Genomic DNA, 23,114 nt, shown 5'->3' with positions numbered 1-23,114 from the left:
GTTTCTGACACCTTGGGGGCGCTTGTATGAATAGCAGCCTGGCCCATATGTCCATTACTACTGCACCTACAGACATCAGACTTGGTACATTAATGACACTTAATATGAGCTAGCACGTGATGCCAACAGTTCCCGTTTCTGACACCAGGGGACGCTTCTGTGAATAGCAGCCTGGTAAATATTAATTAATTTATGTCAGACCGGTTTGTCTGCTTTCGAGTTCTGTGCGATGTTGTTCGTTCCATGTAAGTTACACGTTCAACATGTCTCCAAGTTTTACAGAAGCATAACAGCTACCGCCTATGGTTGAGCTGATCACCCGGGCGGGACCGTCTTTTATCGCTGGGGTCGCGAATGCTTTAGATTCAGAGGACTGACGTGCATGTATCACACATTGTTGACATCACCTTAAGTTATTCTCTGTGTTCTAGCTGTAGATAACCGTTGGAAGTTCAAATCCAGCTCATACTGGTTTGCTGTATCCGGCCGATCTCGGAAACGTTCGCCAGCAACCTGCACATGCTGGTGGGTTTCCCTTCGCGCTAGTGAGGCCCGCCGTAGTATGAGTGAACAAAATCTATCTACAGATGACAGTAACAAGCTAAGCCAGCTCGCCATGGGTGTGACGCTCACTAAAGACGGCAACGGCGCTCTAAACCTCTCACCATCCGGTCTCTGTACAAGTCCAGTTCATGTTGGCTTCCTCTTCGTGCGTAAATAGAAAGGACTGCAGCCACCTGCGGATAGTCGTGGGCTTCCCTCGTTCTATGCGTGGTTTCATCCTACCATAATGATGGACGCCGTCGTATAATTGAAATTTTCTTCAGTACGGCATAAAACAACAATCAAATAAATAAAATAAATATTGTCATATACATATGGAAATTGTGCTATCCTCCCCTCTCCTCTACCGATGATAGATACGGGTCCATTCGGAAATGTAGTGCTAATGTCCTGTGACGCAATAGCTCTCAATCAAACTGTAGGTAGACGAGAAAGGCTGCAGGAGAGAAAATACGAGTGACTGCGAAAAAGAAAAGGAGAAAAATGTGTGCAGTGGGAGTGGGAGAGGGATAAGTTGATACTTTGAGAAGGAAGTATTGAAAGAGAAAAGAAAAGATATGAAATACTTAAAACTGAAATTGTCTAGTAAGCCCCGAAGTTTTTCTTGAGCGCGTAAGTAAAAAAATAGTGCAGTAAATTGAACCACCATGCTGTGTCAGAGCCACTAGCTCGGTCGCGATTTCTGAGGACCGCGATCATTTTCGTCTGAGTTAAGTTGAATGCCATTATGTTAATTTCGTCACATAATTGCTTCTAACTGAACACAATTCGTAAAATTAGTAATCTCATAATCTACCGGTGGGATCTAGAACATGTTAAAGTTGAACTTTCAGCTCAGCAGATAGATCTCGTGCGCGATAGGCTTTAGGCTTCGGCCAGTACCGGAAGCTCAGTCGATCGGGAAATTCCGTTGTCAAGACGCGTCGACAGTCGGCCATGAAGGATGTAAACAACGCGCTCTGACTTGTTTACGTATTAAGAGCGGTCAAACATATCCAAATAATCGTTTCAAAACAATTCAAGGATATAATATTTTTCCCAATTTATCTGATCACCTTGTGTTCACGTTTACGCCTCGGACTGCCAGTTTGGCCGCTATTACGCCCGCCATGACTGGTTGTCTACCTGTCTGTCTTGCAGCAACTTCACATAAAAAATGTTACGCAGGGAATTAAATTGAATTTTGTTCACCAGTTTGCCCTGGGCTAAGGACAAGTCCATTAAATTTTGGTGTCAGTCGGATTTAGATCTGATATACAACTAAACGCCTTTAAAATGAGCCTCCTTTAGCGAAGGCACCTAATGCAGATGAGATTTGAAATCTAATGTATACAAAATTCCGTAACACATAAAGCACATGATTATTAAATTTTATTCCACAAAGAAAGCCTTTGGCTCAACAATATACATGTATATATTAAGATTATATCTCATATATAGTACACATTTGTCAATAATTCATAATCTTCGAGAATATGAAAAAATACACTCAGGTTTTATATTTGTAGGCCCCCCATTGTACTGACTTTCTGTTTTTTTGTGAATACCCTCAGCCTCACTTCATCATACAGATAAATTTTCTCAGTGACATATTCACATTCGGCTTCACTTCATTACAACTATATTTGCTCAGTGAAGCTTTATAGGATAGCTATCGGCTTCACTTCATTACAACTGTATTTTCTCAGTGAAGCTTCCATAGGACATCTTTCGGCTTCACTTCATTACAACTATATTTGCTCAGTGAAGCTTCCATAGGACATCTTTCGGCTTCACTTCATTACAACTATTATTTGCTCATTGAAGCTTTCATAGGATAACTATCGGCTTCACTTCATTACAACTATATTTGCTCATTGAAGCTTCCATAGGACATCTTTCGGCTTCATTTCATTACAAATGTATTTTCTCATTGAAGCTTCCATAGGACATCTTTCGGCTTCACTTCATTACAACTATATTTGCTCAGGGAATCTTTCATAGGACGACTTAGGCTTCACTTCATTACAACTATATTTGCTCAGTGAAGCTTTCTTATAACAACTCTGGCTTCACTCTATGACAACTACATGTATATCCGCTCAGCGAAGCTTTCACTGGATGGCTTTGGCTTCACTTCATTACAACCATATCTGCTCAGTGAAGCTTTCATAGGACAACTTTCGGCCTCACTTCATTACAACTGCACACTATAACCTGGAAAACTGGACAACGAAGCTTAAATGTGTTGGGAAATGTGTTGGCAACAACACGTGATTGTTGTTAAAAGCTAATGACGTATATATGTCAAAAAAAATTATAAATAAATAAATACCGATGGCCGATATCACCCAAAGCTATTCTACACGGCATAGATGTAGACAGTGGCTGGGATATTTTTAAGTGGATAGGCGGTTTCCGAAATACATCAGCAGAAGTAAATCACTACATGCCTTATGACGTCCTGCACTACTCTGTACTTTGGGGAAAAAGACCAGTTTACGAACAAACACGATTAAGGTCAGTTTCCTCTAATTTTCAACGCGATAATCACCCCATACCTGTATCTAGAATCGAGGAAATCAATATATTCAAAAATGACTGTGGACATTGGCTGTTCTTTCTTACAGGGTATGCGAAATGGTCAAAAGAGCGTGAGATAATTTCATTAAGGATATGAATCCCTGACGTAAAGTCTTTATCTGAAATATGTCACTATGGCAGCAAAATTTTGACATCCACGATGATGACACTTGAACGAATATGAAAAATCCCAAGACCAGCAATGTACGCACAGGTTACATGTATGTTTACCATTTAAAGCACAAAGGAAGAACCGATACACAGCTGTTATATTGCGTAGAGGAAATTCAGTTTTAGAAAACTTCCCGCTGCATCAGTTTCAATGATAATCAGTTCTTGATTTACGACTGACAAATGCGGGACATCCACTGACACACCTTGAACAATGGATGCATACCTTAGCAAATACCTAGTAGATGCTATCTTCTTCGGTTGTCAAGTCGTGAATGGATGATATTAAACCGATGACAACTGTTGGTAAATCGTGAACAGACGCTATTACATCGTTGACAGCTGCAGTCAATTCGCGAATAGACGCTGTCACATCGTTGACAGCTGCAGTCAATTCGCGAACAGATGCTGTTACATCGTTGACAACCGCTGTTAAATCGTGAATAGGTGCCGTCACATCACTGACAATGGTTGTAAATCGCGAATATATGATACAACGGGGACAGACTGGAGACCATAAAACTGCGACAAACCTTTGAATATCACCTGTATAGACATCGCGTTAACAGTTTTGAAAACTTGGATGCAAATCCCGAACGAGTTCATGCAAATTTTTCTCACATCAAAACAGACGGCCTCACAATGTCACCGATTCTCTTTCACTAGTCTTATCTCTCTGGACATATCCTCAGTCATGTGTTGTTCACAGATGTCCGAGACATGACCTTTGGCATACTATGATATACAGCACGTGATGAGTATCATCTGAAGGCAAGTGTCTGAACTCTTTGGTTGCGGTTACCTCCACGAGCTTTCATAGAAGTACTCCACGTATTGTCCAGGAAATTGTCGTCTTGTTTCTGTAAGGTTTTTATTTCTGTGCAATAGAAATGACAGCAATAAAACACCATCAGTTTATAAACAAAATAAAACACGTCTTTCACCAAATAATAACAAAATGAGTACAATAATAACAATATTTTCTGCATCCAGTATACCTTAACTTTAATACATGTTATTTAATTTATTTTATTATTTTAAGATTTAGCTTTTCGTTTAAAACCACTTCCAACCAAAGGTATCTAATCAAGTCGTAGCAGAAACGTTAATACACCCAGTCTAATCAGGGTTGTGTATACATTATGATTAAAGACGTATAACATGGAGAGTAGGACCAGAGCAGCGTCGACAGTATGATAGCCTGCAGAAGGTCATACGTAACCGGTAAAATACAGCGTCTGGTCAATTTGCATCAGTCAAGTCTTCATTCTAACTGTTCATGTAAATGCATGGTAGCATTTCCGGCCATTGTACTCATCTGTAATGTTACATTTTACAGGCCTTCTTCTGACTTCTCACACTGATCTTACAGGGTAGCCCATATCCGTACAGTAATTAGAACTCTAAATTATTCACATTCAGTAGTGAGCATATATAGTTCAGGTCAGGCTAGCTACCAAACTTGCCTTAAGTCAGTGACGCTTAACAACACTAGCTCTACATGGTGGTATGTTCGAAGATCATATTCTTGCTAGGAAAATGAAGTTAGAACGCCTTTTCTTATTCATAATCTTAAAGTCCATATGCGCCCTTGCAAGAGCTTGGCAAGAACCAATTGCCTCGGATGACGTCAGATTTATGAAAAGAACGTTGGCATGCTGGGTATTGGGCGGAGTTCAACATGTTTTGAAGGAGGGTGTCACTAGTTACCTGAACTGCTGTGGTCTTTACTGTAAACAGTGTTTCTGACACTGCCATATTTGAAATCGTTCACACGTTTTAATATAATATAACCGTAATAAACGAATTTTACTTTATTTCTTGTAGCATATGATCTCAGGGCAGTATTGTTTCAGATGTGAACATTAGGAAATTAAAGCGATTAGTCATTCGCAGAGATAGTAGTGTACGCAGAGTCGTTGCACGGAGCTTGTTCTAACCGCTTGTTGGTACAGTCATTGTAAAACAAGTTACTCTCAATTGTCCAGCATGCAACTTGTCCTTGAATAATTATGACATCACCCGAGGCAATAAGTTCTTGGTGTCGAAACAAGATCAGTATATCCTTTTTAAGATCAGCTAATGGGGGCCAAATTTTCTTGGTTATGTTTTTCAACTAGACTTCAGTCAGCATTAATATCCATTTATAATATGGCTGCATGAGATTTATTCTCCCAATAAGAGCTGGTGAACATCAAAATACTGTTTTTTTTTTAAAGATTGTCACTATGGCAGATTGTCACCAAGTATCAAGAAAAGAATCGGCAAGATAAACTTACTTTCATAAAATCCACGCGAATCTTCGTACAAAACCTCGTGTGTCAGTAAAACTGCCGCACCAACGGTGTTAGAGATTCCGGTTGCTGCAACGAGGGGCAAAAAGAGTAACCTTTTTTAGAAAGATGAGAAGGATCCTTCTTACGTAGAAAATATAAACAAGATAGGTGGGTGCATTTACTATATCAATATGGTTTATTTATTTTAGCTCATTTGGTTAGCCCGCTAGCGCAGCGTAATGACCCTCTCACCAATGCGGTCGCCGTGAGTTCAAGTCCAGCTCATGCTGGCTTCCTCTCCGGCCGTAAGTGGGAAGGTTTGTCAGCAACCTGCGAATGGTCGTTGGTTTTCCCCGGGCTGTGCCCGGTTTCCTCCCACCATAATGCTGGCCGCCGTCGCATAAGTGAAATATTCTTGAGTACGGCGTAAAACATCAATCAAATAAATAAATTAATTAATTTAATACTTTAGGGCGCTAACCAACTGAGCCACGGAGGCCCCGAATATGGTTTTAAAGAATTATTTATATTTTTACAAATAGGAAGATTCATTTATTATTGCCATTTTCATGTCAGCTATTTGAAATAGCTATGTCAGAGAATGTACATAATGTCAAACCTCTTCTTACGGCAACCTGTAAGCAGCGCCAATCTGCTCTAAACGTTGACTCTTTGCCGCGAGGACATTTTCAATATGGATGAGACGAGCTTGTTTTTGGGTGACACCACAAGGAATACCTTTTATGTGAAAGGGGATGACTGCGCTGGTGGAAATCGCTGTAAACAGCGGGTTACCGTGGCCTTGTGTGCTAGCATGGTGAGGGAGAAGTTGAAGTCCCTTCTGATCGGCAGGGCAAAGGTATGGTGTCGAGACTTTTTTCGGCAAATGCACAATATGCATTTTGCTATGCCACTACCACATGTTATATCACTGTGTGTCGACCTTAGTGCTTTGAGACTTTTATGTATGAAATGAAGACATATACGTGTACGTTTTTTGAAACTCATTCAGTTGTGTGTTGACTTCTTCTTTTACTCAACCTGTCGTATGTGTCCACCTGTTATATGTGGCCACTTTTTTCGTGCCCCTTAACTGCCCACATACAGCAGGTTTGACTGTATATCTTCCTCTGTCGCGGCGTGATACGAACATAAACATAATTTAGTTTTGCTAGTAATGTCTTGAAATTGTTCATGCGGAAATATGAATGAAGTGTGTCAGTGCATGTCACTTACCAATTCCCATCCACAATGTGACGTCATCATCAAGTATCCCTGACGTCGTCAAACTGAGCGCAAGGAGGAAAACAACGATGCCGATCAGCAGAGGGATGTACCGGGAATAACTGTGAGTTACCTCCCCTGTGTCTGGCGACAATGAATTAAACAGTAATGAATATATAAGAAAAAACAACTATGGGCTCTTGCCGAAAAACATAGCTCAGTGTGGTTCACTTATTTATCTCATTTTTGTTCATCGTCATACTAATGAATTTCGTACCCAAATGATGTTATTCAGTTTCATGGGCGGAGGAACCCGGAATGCATGGCTTACAGTCAAAGAACACAGTAGCCTTAAGTACTGGGAAAACAGTTTGATTTATTTTTTTAGAATAATTTTCGACCTTGTAAAATGCATTTAAAACTTTCGACTCTAATGTGGCCTTTTCTGACCATATTGGGGCCACGTCAGCCTTTAGCCACTTGACACACTTAGATTGCTATGTATATTTCATCGTTCAAAATGCATCTTCATTTTGAGCTATGAAATCAATCAACAAATGGACCTTGAATCGAATTATTTCAAGCCAAAAATATTGCTGTGACGTCACTGATACGCTCTGGCTCCCAAAAGACCACAACAGATTCACATGTTTACATTTCAGTCGTTTCGAAAATTTGAAAAAAAAATGAAACTGTTTTCCTGGACAATGTCAAATGGTTTTTCATCAGATAAATACTTTATTTTAGTACATTCGTTGCCATTAAGTTACTGACAAACTGCCCCACTTGTGACGTATACAACTGCTACACATCATATTGTATATAGCCTAAGTGCATATACAAATTTACACATCATACTGTATATAAGTCCATATACAAATGTACACACCATAATGTATATAAGTCCATATACAAATGTACACATCATAATGTATATAAGTCTATATACAAATGTACACATCATAATATATATAAGTCTATATACAAATGTACACATCATAATGTATATAAGTGCATGCATGGTCTCCCATGTTCAGCAGCGGGTATGAACCCGCATCTGGAGTGTCTAGCTATTGGAAGTTCCGAAATGAATACGGCACATCCTGACAACAGTGGAAAGGTTCTTTCCACCTGTGTTCCTGACCCCGTCATATTCATGTGCAAGTGAAAATACGTTGAGCTCGGTTTTAAATATCAATAAAATAAATAAATCAACATTACAGTTCACTACAAATGTCTGTCTACCTTCAATAATTTTTTTAGTGACTTTCCATTCCAACAGTGAGGCTCCGCATAGTCCCAGAAATGAGTACAACAAGACGAGACAACACAATGTGAAAATGGCCGCCTGTATCCGACCACGGCTGTCTTTTGTAGGCCGGATCCAGTTCTGAAGTGTCGACCCGTCCGGTTCAACACAGCCGTCTGTACCATGAATCAGAAGGTTTGAAGTCAACGGTAAAAATTGAGAACAGAAGAACATTTTCCGTTAAAAGCAACCTTTGTTGGTTGTATTTATTACCTGACGGTCATGAACAAAGAGTCACATTGTTTTTTCTTTGTCAGGACACATAACACCAAACCCCAGCTTCTATTTTCTATTCCAAGAATTACAGAGAAACTGTAATTCAAACATACTGGGCTTTCCAGGTTTATATTTATTTATTTATTTATTTATTTGATTGGTGTTTACGCCGTACTCAGGAATATTTCACTCACACGTCGGCGGCCACTATGGTGGGAGGAAACCGGGCAGAACCCGCGGGAAACTCACGACACCCGCAAGTTGCTGTCAGGCCTTCCCATGTACGGTCGGAGAGGAAGCCAGCATGAGCAGAACTGGAACTCACCGGGGCCGCATTGATGAGAGGCTCCTGGATCACTGAGCTGCGCTGGCGTGTTAACACCCTCGGCCACCGAGACCCCTCGAAACTCCAAATGACTCCAAATATTAAAACAACATTTGCAATATTTACACTGTCTTAGTGAGTTCTTTTTATCCTAATATCACTTCAGAAAATTCGTATATCAATCGTCAAACATACTGGGCTTTCCAGGTTTATATTTATTTATTTATTTATTTATTTGATTGGTGTTTTAAGCCTTACTCAACAATATTTCACTTATACGTTGGTGGCCAGCATTATGCTGGGATGAAACCGGGCAGAGCCCGGGGGAAACCCATGACCATCCGTAGGTTGCCGACAGACCTCCAGCTTTATCAGATTCAGATGTATTTTCATAACAACGCTCATTACAAATTACCAATGCCTGGTTCCACGAAGCTTCCTAAGTTTTTGTTTTCAAAAAAACAAAAGCGCTTTCCTTAGATGAATATTTCAAGGGATCTTCTGTGTAGCTCATCTTCAATTATGCAGTGATTAATTAATTCCAAATCGTGAACCATGCTGGTTTTTAAAATTGATTATCAAAGATATGTACGTCAGCTTTGGTTGTAGAGGATATTTTGGAGACTGCATCCATCTTTACTACGAAAAGAATTATACTCATTGTGAACTTCAGTAAGTGAAAGAGAAAGCTTTTGAAGGAACAGATACAGTGTACGATATAAATGGCAAACAAATTGTTACATCAACCTTGTAGCTTAGCTGATGTTGTATTCTTAGTCAGAGGTTCCATATCTGTCTCAGATTAACTTACCTGCCCAACACTTTTCTAGCTGAGCACCGTCTGTCACCACCACTGTGACCTTAGCCTTCTGCGCATGTCCGTCGTTGCCATAGTTACGAAGCTCCACCCAGTATCGCCCTGTGTCGTTAACGTTAGGCTGGGCCAGAACTAACGAACATCCAGGTCCTAAACTTGCTCTTCCTGACATTTCTCCATCAGTGTTATCTTCATTCCCAACAACCTTAACTTCAAGCCCTCTATAGCCAGAATATCGGTACCATTGTATGATGACTTGTTCGGGCCAATCATACCGATTGTACTCACAGGAGATAATCAGTTCTTCCTGTGTCACGTGTCCAAACACTAAGTCACGTGTGTGCAAGCTTTCGCTGAAAACTCCTGGAACAAAATGTACAAGACGACATTACATTGACCCACTTCGAAACTTTCCACTAAACAGAATGTTAAATTTTGACCACTGTTATACACATCAATGCATCTATACTGTAATAACTTCTAACGTTTAACATATTAAAGGTGTGTTCTTTTTTGCATAAATACATGGATTTATTTTATAAATGCAAGCAGTGTTTTATAAATACTTACATTTATTTATAAATGCATTCATGTTGTAAATTGGATTGGTTTACTACTTAAATCCTCAGTGTATATGAACAACACTATAAAGTGTCCAATTACCAGTTTTTGGATAAGCATATATAAGTATCTCAAAATTAAACATTAAACACGTTTATTATCTGATGCAAAGAGGTGTTTATCTCACGTTAACATATTAAACACCTGTTATTACATCCATTACATCTCTGTGCCCTTATCTCTTTCTTTGCCTATATTATTGTTTGCGTTTCAGAAAAAAACTAATGACCTTAAGATGATCTGATCATTTTACCAATCCAACTGACAGAATAAATTGAATGGTTGACTGACTGGCTTATTGATTGGTTATGCCCTTAGCTACTGACTTTCAAGAATATTTCACATGTACGATTGTCATCATTAGTGGAGGAAACGGAAAAGTCCTGAATAAACCACCAGCTTGTCGTATATAACTAGCGAACTTCCTCAGAATGAGACGCACTAATATCCACCCACATAGGTAGCTCAGTAATTATGTATGCACAGTCCAGGAGCCTCTCACTACTGCGGTCGCTGTGAGTTCAAGTCCAGCTCATGCTGGCTTCCTCTTCGGCCATACGTGGAAATGCCCCGCTGCAACCTGCGGTTGGTCGTGAGTTTGCCAATGGCTCTGCGCGGTTTCCTCCCACCATAATGCTGGTCGCCGTCGTATAAGTGGGCTATTCTCGAGTACGGCGTTCAACACCAATCAAATAAATAAACGTACACATAAATGATTTTTACTTGGGGCCGTGTTGTATCTCAATAACGGTACAATTTCATGATTTGTTAGGAATGCGTCTTGCACTGTGAATGAATAGACGATTATGCCTTTCTTTCATTATATATGTACTATATTGGTGGAAATCAAGTGCGTCGTAAAACACCAATCAAATATTTCCACTGACCCATATTAAGCCTAAAATACAGTTTATGCGTGAATTTAAACGAAGAAATACGTCGGCAATACATGATTTCGGAGGCTATGAACATGGTGCGAAATGCCCCTTTGCAGTGTTTTACTGTGATTGTATGTTAAATGTGATGACAACAACGCATTCTGATGATTTCTAGTGACCAGTGACCTCTAATAAATTGCAGTTAACATCACTGTATATTTATGCATTTACATGAAAAGTTAGAATAAAACCCTAACTGAGGTAAACTGACAAGAGGCCGTATTTCACCAGTTACGTGTGATTATTTGCTAGCTATCACAATGTCATCGCTGCTCTGGTTTTCCTCTCCTATGTACATCTTTAATTATACACTAATGTAGAGCAAATATATGGTTTCCTTCATTTTTAATATGACACACTTACCTGTTAAAGACAGAAGCGTGAGCACAGATGCATGCAAAGTCATATTCGTTGATTATTGTGGCATCGGAAAATTTAATTCTGAAAATACAGAAAGTCAGGAGTCAAATTATGGAGTGAAAAAATTGTAAAGCCTTTTACTTTATTACGTCGTCTTGTTAATCCCTGTAAAAAGTAGTTTACCTGGAGTACACCGCTCTCTGCCATTCCTACCCGTGCATGAAAGCCGAATGAAAAATAGATGTGTATGGCGTCAAATACAATAAAAAAAATGTAAAAAATCTTAGCAGGACTTCACGGTATAAAACAACTATCAAATTAACAAACACAAAACAGCCAATTAACGGAATCTACGTCTCACGCTAAATATAAATACTTATTTAGGCCTCAGTGGCCGAGGTGGTTAGCACGCCAGCGCGGCGCAATGACCCGGGAGCCTCTCACTAATGCGGTCCCTATGAGTTCAAGTCCAGCTCATGCTGGCTTCCTCTCCGCGCGGCCGTACATGGGAAGGCCTGCCAGCAACCTGCGGATGGTCGTGGGCATCTCCCAGGCTCTGCCCGGTTTCCCACCACAGACGCTGGCCGCCGTCGTATAAGTCAAATATCCTTCAGTACAGCGTGAAACACCAGTCAAATAAATAAGTAAACAAATAAAACATTTATGTATGGAAGAAGCTGGTTCTCGAACTTGATGTAAAAGCTCGCTAAATTATTCTTCAAACAAAATTTTATCAAAATCGGACGATATTTGGAGGGGTTATTGCAGAGAAGCCAGAATAACTGAAATTGTTAAATATGCAAATTGTATGCTCTACAAAGAAAAACCTGTGAATCAAATTCGGATAATATGTTAAGCGGCCTTATTGCACAGAAATCAGTGTGACAGAAGAATAAAGAGACGTAAGAATATACGAACAGAAACTAAATTAATTTTATCTACTGCTTGTACGTGGGCTAAAAACTAATGGTCGCTTATCCGATTGCTGGAAGATTGCAAATCTCTACTGCCGAAGGTGAGCTGGAAAAGTCGCACTACCTACTTGACTGCTGGAAGATTACAAAACGCCTGCTGCTTGAATGGGTGGGTAAATAAAAAGCGCCTTTGCCGCTAACCCGTTGCTGAATGATTACAAAATGCCTGCTGCTTGGACTTCTGCTTGGGACAAATGAAACGCGCCCTCTCTGCAACCCCCGTAGCCGGCGACTAGAAAATTCGCAAAAAAAAAAAAACGCGCCAGCCAGTCATCTAGAAATCACAAAACGCTTGTTCATCGTTTGCGTTCAGAAAAAGTAAAATGTCCGGCAAGTCGTCTGGATGACCTCAAATATTTAACCGCAATTTACTACAACCAAAGAAAGAACGATTCATACCAGGCCTATCAGGCTGGTTTGACTGTTAGAGATAATCGACACCTGTCAAACTACAAATACCCGAAGCACAACGCAAGCTCTGACACGTTTACCATGAACTGCATCAAAGATTCCTGCACGGAGTGCGATTAGCTGGCTATGCTCACAATGGGCATTGTCGTCTTTACAAAACAGCCGTGATTTTGTGTCAATGATTTATTGTCAGTTAGGAAATTCAGCATTGATTTATTAACACATATAACGGTGTACGTATACAATATAACTGTTGAACCGCTCGAGCCACCAATAGATTCAACCGCCTACATATTCAAGAGCTCCCCGCCATTTATTACAAAAGGCACTAGAGGGCGCTTTGGTTGTTGATACATCCTTCATTTACAAAGGCGCCCATATCAACCGAACACACATACACGTCCTTCTTCGCTCTCAATGGGACTACGCAGTGGGCCACATAACAATCAGTTTGACTAATCAAGTGGGCCTGAATGGGCAATTATACGCGATTTGGCGGCCTTGCGCGGATTTAATAGTTTTCCCACCTGAATAAGGCCATTGTATTACGAAATGGATTGCGTGACAAACAAGCAATGTGAATTCTGTCTGGGGAATCCCCGCAATCCATGCGTTTTCAGCGGTATACACGCATTAATTTATCTTTCAGCTGGCATCATTCTGAACATTAAATTTCCGTTTTTATAAATATCCAGTTCTTCCGATGGCTCGTGTATGACGTGCATTGCCACAATAACCTATCAATTGCTGAAATATTAAATAATGGATAATACTAGTATGTGCTGTCTCTACATTTATTATAATTAATGCAATACACGGCATCACGCTTTTTGTAGATAAAGAAAGTAATCTGATGTTAAACTCCATAAATCTTGCTTATTCTTATTCGTGCCTATAAGCCGAATCAGAATTTGTGAATTCTCGTAAGTTCACATAGACAAGAACGGAAACTCGTCAAATAACGCGGCGAACCGACAAGAAGTACATGTATGATCGCGTCCCAGCAGGCGACCTTTTGGCGCGTTTCATTTTGGCGCGCTCATGTTTTACCTCTTTGAAAACATTTGTTTGTTGAGCGTGTTTATGGTTTATTATAGTGATTCTACAGAGCCCTAGGCTTGCACGGTTTTCTGTTTATATGTCCATGACATTATCAAGCTTTTCCGGGCGTTTGCAATGGTATTTGTCCATAGTCCCCTTTACAAACTGGCATCAGACTGGAAGTAAAGGAAAGCTAACATATGAAGTTAGATCCCTGGCACAGACAACTGAAACCGATGCGTAAAAATACTTTCATTTCTTTTTTTCAGATTTTCTTAACAGTGTTGAAAGGTATTCAAACAGTTGAATACTATCGCGGGCTTTTATGGTGCCTTGCTGGCGTTAGCTAGGAACTCGGACGACACATCGCCTTTTTTTTCCTGATGTTCACAGAGGGAAGGGGTTTTGGGGAAAATTATTTCAGTAATCTTTTACTCATGCGTAAAAAGAGTTATTACAACATTCCGTGTCGTGATTAGAGTTGGAAAAGCTTTCTATAACGTAGGAATTCCAACTCCCTGATAGTCTGGCTCATAAAGCCCACCTTGAATTCGAATGTTTTAAACACCTTTAACTCTTTTCGCAAAAGTCTAAAACAAATAATGAAAGTATATTTCTTGCATAGTTTTAAGTGGTTTCTTTAGTGATGAATACTTCGATTTTTAGAGGTCTTTTCCTTCAAGTTAATCTTAGTCTTATAACGTGAAAATAGTATACTTCGCTAAAATTGTGATTCACTTTCGGAATTTTTCTTAAATTTAATTAGAATTCTCGCAGTCCTTCACAACAAAATTGAAACTTAGTGTGTTAAGTCTAAATCTAAAACTCAGGGATCATAATACCACAAGTTAAGACTTACTGTCACTTTAAGGATACATGAAAAAGTCCCATAAAACGAAAAGTAAGGTTTTAAGGAAATGCAGAAGAATATTCCAAAAAGAACTAGAAAACGTTTTCTGCCTATTTAAGACATACTTTATATTTCTCAATAACCCCTCCACTTTACGCCTATTTTTCCTCAGCGCTCAAAAATATTCTGAAATGACGTCACATATGAACCAATTGGAATTGCGGGTACCAGCTTAGCCACTGCAATTCAGGCTCTCAACCAACAAAGTTGCTTTGACAGCTCTCGTTTTTGACGTCAGCACAGTAGGTTATTTAAGGGGCTCTCACATGGAGCCGAGTTCGGTCGATTTATAGTGTCAAGTGCGTCACTAGGGCACTATAACTAATCTCTTCCTCATCTAACATGTTAGCAGTAGCCATTTTGAACAAAAATGATCACATGGTTAATGTCTAATATCGTTGAGAAGTCCTACAACTCGTGGAGCAGTCGTACAGGTCGTGCCTCTGTTCTACGACACTCTTACTTCACTCGTAGTCTGTTCGTAGAAAGGTCGGGGTTAGTCGGGAATTAATCGTGGCAGTATCTTCCCGTAGTCCTACAACAGTCCTGATTTGCTCGTACCTAGGTCCTCTTTCATTCCCGACCAGTCAAGACTAACCCCGATTAAACAGGACTGCAGTAGGGCTGTACATGACAACAACAGGTGTTATCCCGATTTTTGTCACGTCTAAGTCGGCCTCTAGTCTTGAGATAAATCGACCAGTTGGGAGAGTTACTTACTTTCAGATATTTCAGAACCGCTGAGGCGTCGGGAAAAGTGAATTTTAAAGTCATTTTTACACCCAACAAGAAAACTGCGAAACTTTTTTATACACTTATATTTTGTGTCATTTCACAATAAAATAAAAACCAAGCGTTTCGTGTATCGTGTAAGCATAACACAGCCTTCGTGATCCTGTGACCCCGTGTGGGGTGAGCTGTTTGTAGGCTACATGTAATTCCGCTGACACATTAACGCTTTCTTTACGATGTCAGTGGCTCTGCTCCGTTTCGCTGCAGTATCACCCTTACATTAAACACTGTAAGTGGTTCAACCTAGATACCGTTTACTCTTAGCTAGGCCTTTTCTATGGAATGTCAAAACATATACTGAACCATATATGTTATTCCCATATACAAACAACGCAACGGAGCGAGGCCTCAAGGATATTTAATTTAACAGCAGATTCCTTGTTTAGGCAGGATTAAAATATGAAAAACTACAGCAGAGGGTAAAATTAGAGCAGCGACGATAGAGTGAATGGTCACATCTATAACCGATGAAATCTGAACCTCTTCCGAAATGCGTAAATGTTTAAATTGTAGCAAGTTACTCCCACTCCACCCCCCCACCCTCCACCCCCCACCCAGCACCAGGACTTAAGGCAAATTAGGTACCAGAACATGCCATGATATCACAAATTATTAGAAGTCACTGGTCTAAAATTACTCAAAATAATGTGTTTAACATTAAAACGATGCACCGCTGTCGTATAAGTGAAATATTCTTGAGTGCGACGTAAAACATCTATGAAATAAAATAAAACAATGCAAGGAACCAAGCCTGGGTGATGCTAAGTGCACCAGCAGAATCCTTCTTTATGCAGGAATACAGTATGAAAGACTACTCGAACGCAAAGAGTAAAACCAGAACAGCGACGACAGCGTGAAACCAGGTAAACGTTGCAAGGATATTACAAATTATGAGACGTCACTGGTCAAAATACTGTGTGCTGTCGTCAGCTATTAATAATTAACTATTATAAGCTGTTAATAATTAAATGAACAAAAACATGCAAAAGAACAGACCTTCAGTAAGTCCTTTATATAATAAATAGCTTTCGATCGTCCGTCTTTCAGTTAATCCGTCAAATCAATCCCCACCCACCGTTCAATGAGTGGCTCCAATGTGTTTAACTCTGTAAACGTGTTGCTACATTTAATATATTCTTGAACGTCGAGTTATGACATTACATCATAAATATCCAATATTCTGCTTGTTTGAGCTTTTCGTGGGATATGTTGATTGCTAAACGCGATCCTATCAAAAACTGGCGAATTAACAGAAATAGACTTTGAATGACTTTTTCCCACGATGTGCTGTGGCCTACTTTGCCAGGACCAACGAGAAGTAATAACGTTTATTGTGCAGGGTTTTTTTTAGACTGTGTGACTCATCATCAACAATTACGCGGACGTATTCGTTGCAGCCAGATCTAACCTGTTTTACGTAGTTCAGCTACACAAAAAATTAGTGACACTCTAAAACGATTATCCTACCGCAAGATAATTTTATGATATAGAAAATGGAATTCCCCGTAATGAACTGCAAAAACGGCGTTTAAAAGCTAAACGTAACTCTAAGCGCATATTTTGTCCGGTACTTTTTACACGTTTAAATCCTTAATACGTTGTAGTTTCCAACATGTTTAGTCGTTTAGCACTTTCCTAAACACATGTCTTGGCACTCCAGGCAAAGACATGTTTGGCGCCTCAATATGTCAAAGGAAATAAATGAATCTAAGGATGACTATATGCACCAACAAAGGCACTGAGTTGGAACACAGAACACAAAACTGGTCGAGTTGGAACACTATCTCATAAAATCTATTCCAGCGTCACTCTAACAACATATAGGAATTCAGTATAACAGAATCGCTTTTAAAGTGTACATGTACACTATCACTGTAATCTCAAAGCAAAGGCGATGTACTAAAGAAAAAAATCAGTTTCAGACGCCATAAACATATAAACACATACAATGCACATCGAAAGCGTCGCCTGAGGAGTTGTGTTCACAGACTTTGTTGTTTACCTTATATGTCTGGTCAAACACATCGTAACCAGTCTCTCCGCCCAGACCAAAAAAAAACAAAAAAACAAAAAACATAAGCAATGCAGAATTGCGCAGTGAGCTCTGCGTAGAGATTGACAGATAAACTGAGAAATAATCTTGTGGATTTAGTTTTTATACGATCTGTATATTCGAAGGCCTTTCCGATCCACTTTATGACTAACCAGTAATGTTATCACGACAGCACAGTGTATATATATAGATTTATATATTTCTCTGTTATTTCAAACGGACTGTTTGGAAACCTATATCATCCGACGTAAAAAAAAATCAAACAACCGTTATAAACTGTACCTTAAGTATACATATTTTATATTTAAACATCGTTTTAATATAATTAAATGCATTTAAATGCAAATTTAGTATATACAGTATACACAGAGCTATGTTGAGAGTATATACATGTTTTAAAATCAGAGTGAAGCGTGTGGCGTCACGAAGGTTTTATAATACATACATTTACGTCTCTACGCTTTTAGTTCAGTTTGAGATACATCAAGGTAAAAATAAAAAAATGATGACATTTGAGATATACACCGTTCAGTGAGGTATTTAAGAACGCCTTCATGATATACGGCATAATCACTTAAATTACACATATTAAGTGTACCTACAATAATAGACTAGTGCCCCCCCCCCCCACCAAAAAAAAACATATTAAGCTGTTTAAAACACTAGTTCTGCACCTATTAAATACATTTAAGACCAATGGCGAGATTATAGTTAATCTGTATTCTTACATCGTCTTTAGTAAATCAGGATTCAACAAATTCTAAACGTGCAAACTGTTACTCAGTTTCTCGGGTAAAAAAGTACGAATTGCGCCCTTTTTATCTAATCTGCTGTAATAAGTACGAATTGCGCCCTTTTTACCTAATCTGCTTTAATAAGCCCAGGTGATTTTGGCCGTTTAGGTTGCTATTTATTTATGGTAAATTTATTTATTTATTAATTTGATTGGTGTTTTACGCTGTACTCAAGAACATTTCACTTATACGACGTCGGCCAGCATTATGTTGGGAGGAAACCGGGCAGAGCCCGGTGGAAACCCACGACCATCCGCAGGTTTCTGACAGACCTTCACACGTACGGTTGGAGAGGAAGCCAGCATGAGCTGGACTTGAACTCACAGCGACTTTATGGTAAATAAACGCATGGACTGATATATACCTATCTAGTTATCTGACTATTGTTCGGCACAATACTAGCACAATTTTTCACATGTAAGACGGCGGTGAATTTGTTTTATGGGTGGAGGAATCCGGAGTTCCCGTGGTGAACCACCGACACGCGGCACGTTTGAGACGATCTTTCCCATGTGTGACGTAGATATGCACACCATTATTAATGGAGCACACATGGTTTTAAATACTAAATTTCGCAAGGGAACATATACATGTACGAACGTCGTCAAGCGCTTATGGTCAAAACTCCCCGAAAAGTGACAGCTAGGAAACGTATAAATTGCCTGCACATAGCTGGTATCAAACTCACACCCCGTCTGTCTTAGCGTTTTAAACATACGCGTTGTAACCGGTCGACCATGACGCTTTCTCAGTTGCAAAAAAAAAAAAAAAAATAGGTCATACAGGTAAACAACTTCTGTGATTTACATAGGAATTGATCAACGTAAAAAAAAGTCTACGGTCTAGCAACACGCATGACTGAACTGCTGTTTATTTGTAAACATGTATACAGAAGGAACATTGTGTTTGTATCTGTGTTCTACGCATACTTCTCTCTCTCTCTCTCTCTCTCTCTGTGATTTTGAATCATTCGGTCTTAGATATGGGGTACAATAATCTGCAATAATCTGCATTCTGTTATATCGTATTTGTTGCTGCCTTGTTGACGCTCAGAGGTAAGATGTTAGAGCATGGAAACATGCCTGGCTGGCCAATATAATGTATTTGGATGGGGTGTCATGTCTGGTGTCTTCAGCATGATACATCAGTGATAGCAGCACAGTGACTTACCCTGACACAAGAAGAAACGGTAAATTTACACACACCTAATGATTCCTTTGACTGAAAAATTGTCAATGATGATGTAACAAGCAAAGCACGCATACATACATGTACAGGGAGTGCGTGTTTACGGTTTAATAAATTTCCTCCCAGCTCTAAACGCCACGAGGCAACTAAGTGTACCATTTTTATAGCCTTTGAGATGACACCACCCGGGTTTGATCCCAGGTCTCCCGCATTAAAGGCAGAAGCTCTAACTACTGTGTCACCGAAGAGGTCTGTGACCCTTTAGAGTCAGGTATCTCAAGCATGCATGCGGTTATTTGACCGGTGTTTTACGCCGTACACATGAAGATTTCACTTATACATGTATATATACGTGTACATTCCGGATCGAATCAATACCGGGTCGAGTCACACCAAAATTAAGACAAATGGTACTTGTTGCAGTCTGAATTGGCACTCAGCATTTTAAGGTTAGAGCAAAGAAACGTGACTCGTTGGCCCGTTGTCAGTATAACGTCACTGAGTGGGGTGTCATGACTGGTGTTTTCGGCATAATACTTCAGTGGCGGCATGGACATGCGGTGCAACAAGAAGACAAAAGATATATACACACACCTAATGACTCCTCGTCGTCATATGACTGAAAAATTCACTTTGCGTTCACATTGCGTTTACATCCGATCATGACAAGTTTTCAACAGTCATCATATAAACTAAGATCAAGCCGTTATCTTCAGTATACATGTATAACTATGTTCAGTAATGTTTTGGGCCTCTCAAAATGAACACAAGAAATTTCCTGATCTAAAGCCGCAGCAGACCCAGAAACAGCTGGATTCGAACTCGCGCCAAGCATGGTTGTTAAGGGCTGAGAGCCAAATAATTACCCGAACGTTCGACCAGTAAACCTTGCACAGTCATACAACAGTACGTGTATATATGTCTATATATACTCACTCTCTAGCGCGTAAGTCCTCCACAGGTTGTGTACAACACATACATGTGTTCTGTCTGGCCTCTTCAAGAGCCTCTGTATACCTCCGTATACCTGATGAGAAGCGGTAGGGGGCAACAGTAAACACACCCTTAAATAGATATCAGCAAATAAAAAATCACCTTGGTGTGTATTATGTCTCACATGAACATAAACACGTTTTGGCAAAGGCAAAGGCTGACCTCTTTAACGCTCCGGCGATGCTGTCTTCGAGATAACAATATCATGTAATTACTCCAAATGTGTTTGACACTACCCTGCGCAAATCCGCTGGATATTATGAACATATACCATACAGTCGTGCTTGAATAAGTCTCACCACTTGTTGTACAGTGTCAGTTGTTGAAGGAAAAATACGTATCTGTATGAATTCCCCTTGATGTGTATACACGTATATAAAACGCAAGGTGTTGTAATAATTTCAACATTACAACAAACATTGTGGGCCCAGCTACACTTATTCATGCTATACACGTGAACGATGCAATAAAAGGTAGGCCTATGCTGTATATTCACCTGCAAGTCAGCGAGTTATCATATGTGTGGGCTCGTGAAGTAATGCAATAATTGTTTTGTGACTAGTGACTAGGGGCGTTCATCTGTTTCATTAACTGACTGTATGTGTATGTGTCTGTCTTTATTTGTCTGTATATGTTTGCCTAAATATGTCTGTCTGTCTGTCTGTCTGTCTGTGTCCGATCCTGCATATGCACGTGTATGCCTGTGTGTGAATGTTGTAATGTTTCTGTGTGTCAGTCCGTTCGTTTTTCTGTGCCTTTGTCTGTGTGTCTGTCTGTTCTTGTCTGTCTGTGTCTGACCATTTGACTGCCTGTCTGCCTTTGTGTCTGGGTGTCTGTGTGTGTATCTGTATGTGTCTGTCTGTGTGTGCGTGTGTCTGACTATCTTTCTATTTTTCTATGTGTCTGACTATCTTTCTATTTTTCTATGTGTCAGTGTGTCTGTCTCTTTGTGATTCTGTCTGTCTATGTTTCTGTGTGTCGGTGTGTCTGTCTATGTGTGTATGTCTTTGTGTGTCTGTCTATTTTTCTGTGTGTCGGTGTGTATGTCTCTGTGTGAATGTGTCCGTCTGTGTTTCTGTGTGTCGGTGTGTTTGTTTGTTTGTGGATGTGACTGTCTATGTTTCTGTGTGTCCATGTATTGGTGTGTTTGTCTGTTTGTGGATTTTTTCTCTATGTTTCTGTGTTTCGGTATGTTTGTGTGTGGATGTGTCTGTTTTATGTTTCTGTGTGTCACACAAACACACAGGTTTGTCTGTCTGTCTGTGAATTTTTTTGTCTACTTTTCTGTGTGTCGGTGTGTCTGTCTGTGTGTACGCGCGGCGCGCGTCTGTGTGTGCCCGTCATTTGGATGAAATTTTGTGCAAGGTTTGGCCTACGCGCAGGCCTACAATCTATAACATTTTCTGGTCATCCAGATCTGGATCCCTATCCAGAATGTTTTTAAAAACAATTCTTTACTATTGTCTGATATCATACAAATGTATGTTTTCCTTTTATGTGTTAACAGTACCTAGCTGGGTATGCCCTCTTTGTTGGAACTCACATTATCGGCGAATGCGGCCGCGATCTGTAGTGCATGGTTAAATTTGTTCATGAGTATGTACATATATTAACTTTAACAGAAGCTCTGAGTGATGCTAGAATATATTCTGTTATTATAACACCGTATCGTGTTCAACAAAATATCATATTAGTCTAACAGAACCTTTATGTATAATTTTATATCACGTAGACAACAGACCATATTATGTTTTCTGAAGGACGAGCAGACTATGTATATGTATGCTTGAGGTTTAACGTCGTGCTTAGCAATTCTGAGAGCTAGCAGAGATTTATTTGATATGAGAGCTGCAAAAGCTGTTAAGTAGGGGAAAAGAAATATTCTACCTGTCTACAGCATCCATTGTCTAAAGTGCAGTCAGTGATGAGTGGGGTTGTTCGTGCTTTTTTCAGTTACTCCCAAAATTTAGATTCATTTGACCTGGTGGTGTGATACCAAAAAATTTAAAAATTCTGAGCGCTAAGAGATTAAGGCAAGGAAACATGAATGATTGTCTCGTTGTCAGTATAATGTGACTGGATAGGGTGTCATGTCTGGTGTTTTCGGCATGATAGCTGTGCCAGCACTTTGGCAGCATGGACTCGTCCTGCCACAAGAAAACATAGTATATGTACACACACCTAAGGACTGCCTGTCGTCATATGACGGAAACATTGTTATGTACGATGTAAAACCTCAAGCATACAAACATACATCAGGCAAATATTAATTAGTGTTAGTTAGGGATTTATTTAACAAAAAGGCGACCAAAGAGACGAGAACCAGATGTAAGATGCTGAACAAGGTCTAAAAGGACCACAATTGACGTCTATATACATGTACGTGAAAATACGTGGCCTATAGACCTTTGATCTTGTCTTAAGTGGCCTTCCTACCATGTAAGTTAATTGGTCTTAAGATGGTGATTGTTGATGAAGAGATCAAACCCAATATTGTCCACCAACTTTTCAGTTCCGTATAGGTTTAACACGTAGATCTACCTATATGGACGCCAATTATAAAAGTAGAATCAGA

The 23,114-nt window shown here is 39.7% G+C and overlaps 1 protein-coding gene across 2 annotated transcripts; it reads right to left on the bottom strand.

Annotated features, from left to right (window-relative positions):
- Positions 1-1,923: 1,923 nt before the first annotated feature.
- On the bottom strand, positions 1,924-20,566 carry LOC135462855 (uncharacterized). 2 transcript variants are annotated; one of them, XM_064740141.1, is made up of 7 exons: positions 20,483-20,566; positions 11,387-11,464; positions 9,459-9,827; positions 8,043-8,222; positions 6,810-6,941; positions 5,577-5,660; positions 1,924-4,174 (listed from the first exon to the last, which is right to left on the bottom strand). In XM_064740141.1, exons 2-7 carry the CDS (start codon positions 11,427-11,429, stop codon positions 4,059-4,061), a joined length of 924 nt encoding a protein of 307 aa, XP_064596211.1. In that variant the 5' UTR covers positions 11,430-11,464; positions 20,483-20,566; the 3' UTR covers positions 1,924-4,058. The 2 variants fall into 2 exon arrangements, with proteins under 2 accessions (XP_064596211.1, XP_064596212.1); XM_064740142.1 differs by lacking the exon at positions 20,483-20,566 and adding an exon at positions 12,422-12,432.
- Between the last annotated feature and the right edge of the window lie 2,548 nt (positions 20,567-23,114).

This window comes from Liolophura sinensis, chromosome 2 (assembly GCF_032854445.1).
Source record: "Liolophura sinensis isolate JHLJ2023 chromosome 2, CUHK_Ljap_v2, whole genome shotgun sequence".
Classification (NCBI taxonomy): Eukaryota; Metazoa; Mollusca; class Polyplacophora; order Chitonida; family Chitonidae; genus Liolophura; species Liolophura sinensis.
Note: the sequence above shows the minus strand (reverse complement) of the source record. Positions and strands in the feature narration are given on the sequence as shown.

Bases quoted from the DNA above. Each gene is read 5' to 3' on its own strand.
- LOC135462855 (XM_064740141.1), bottom strand. From the start codon at position 11,429: ATGACTTTGCATGCATCTGTGCTCACGCTTCTGTCTTTAACAG. The intron at 6,942-8,042 runs GTAGACAGACAT...CATTGTCGCCAG, and splicing joins CACTAAAAAAATTATTGAAG to ACACAGGGGAGGTAACTCAC. The intron at 4,175-5,576 runs GTAAGTTTATCT...TCTATTGCACAG, and splicing joins TTCGCGTGGATTTTATGAAA to AAATAAAAACCTTACAGAAA.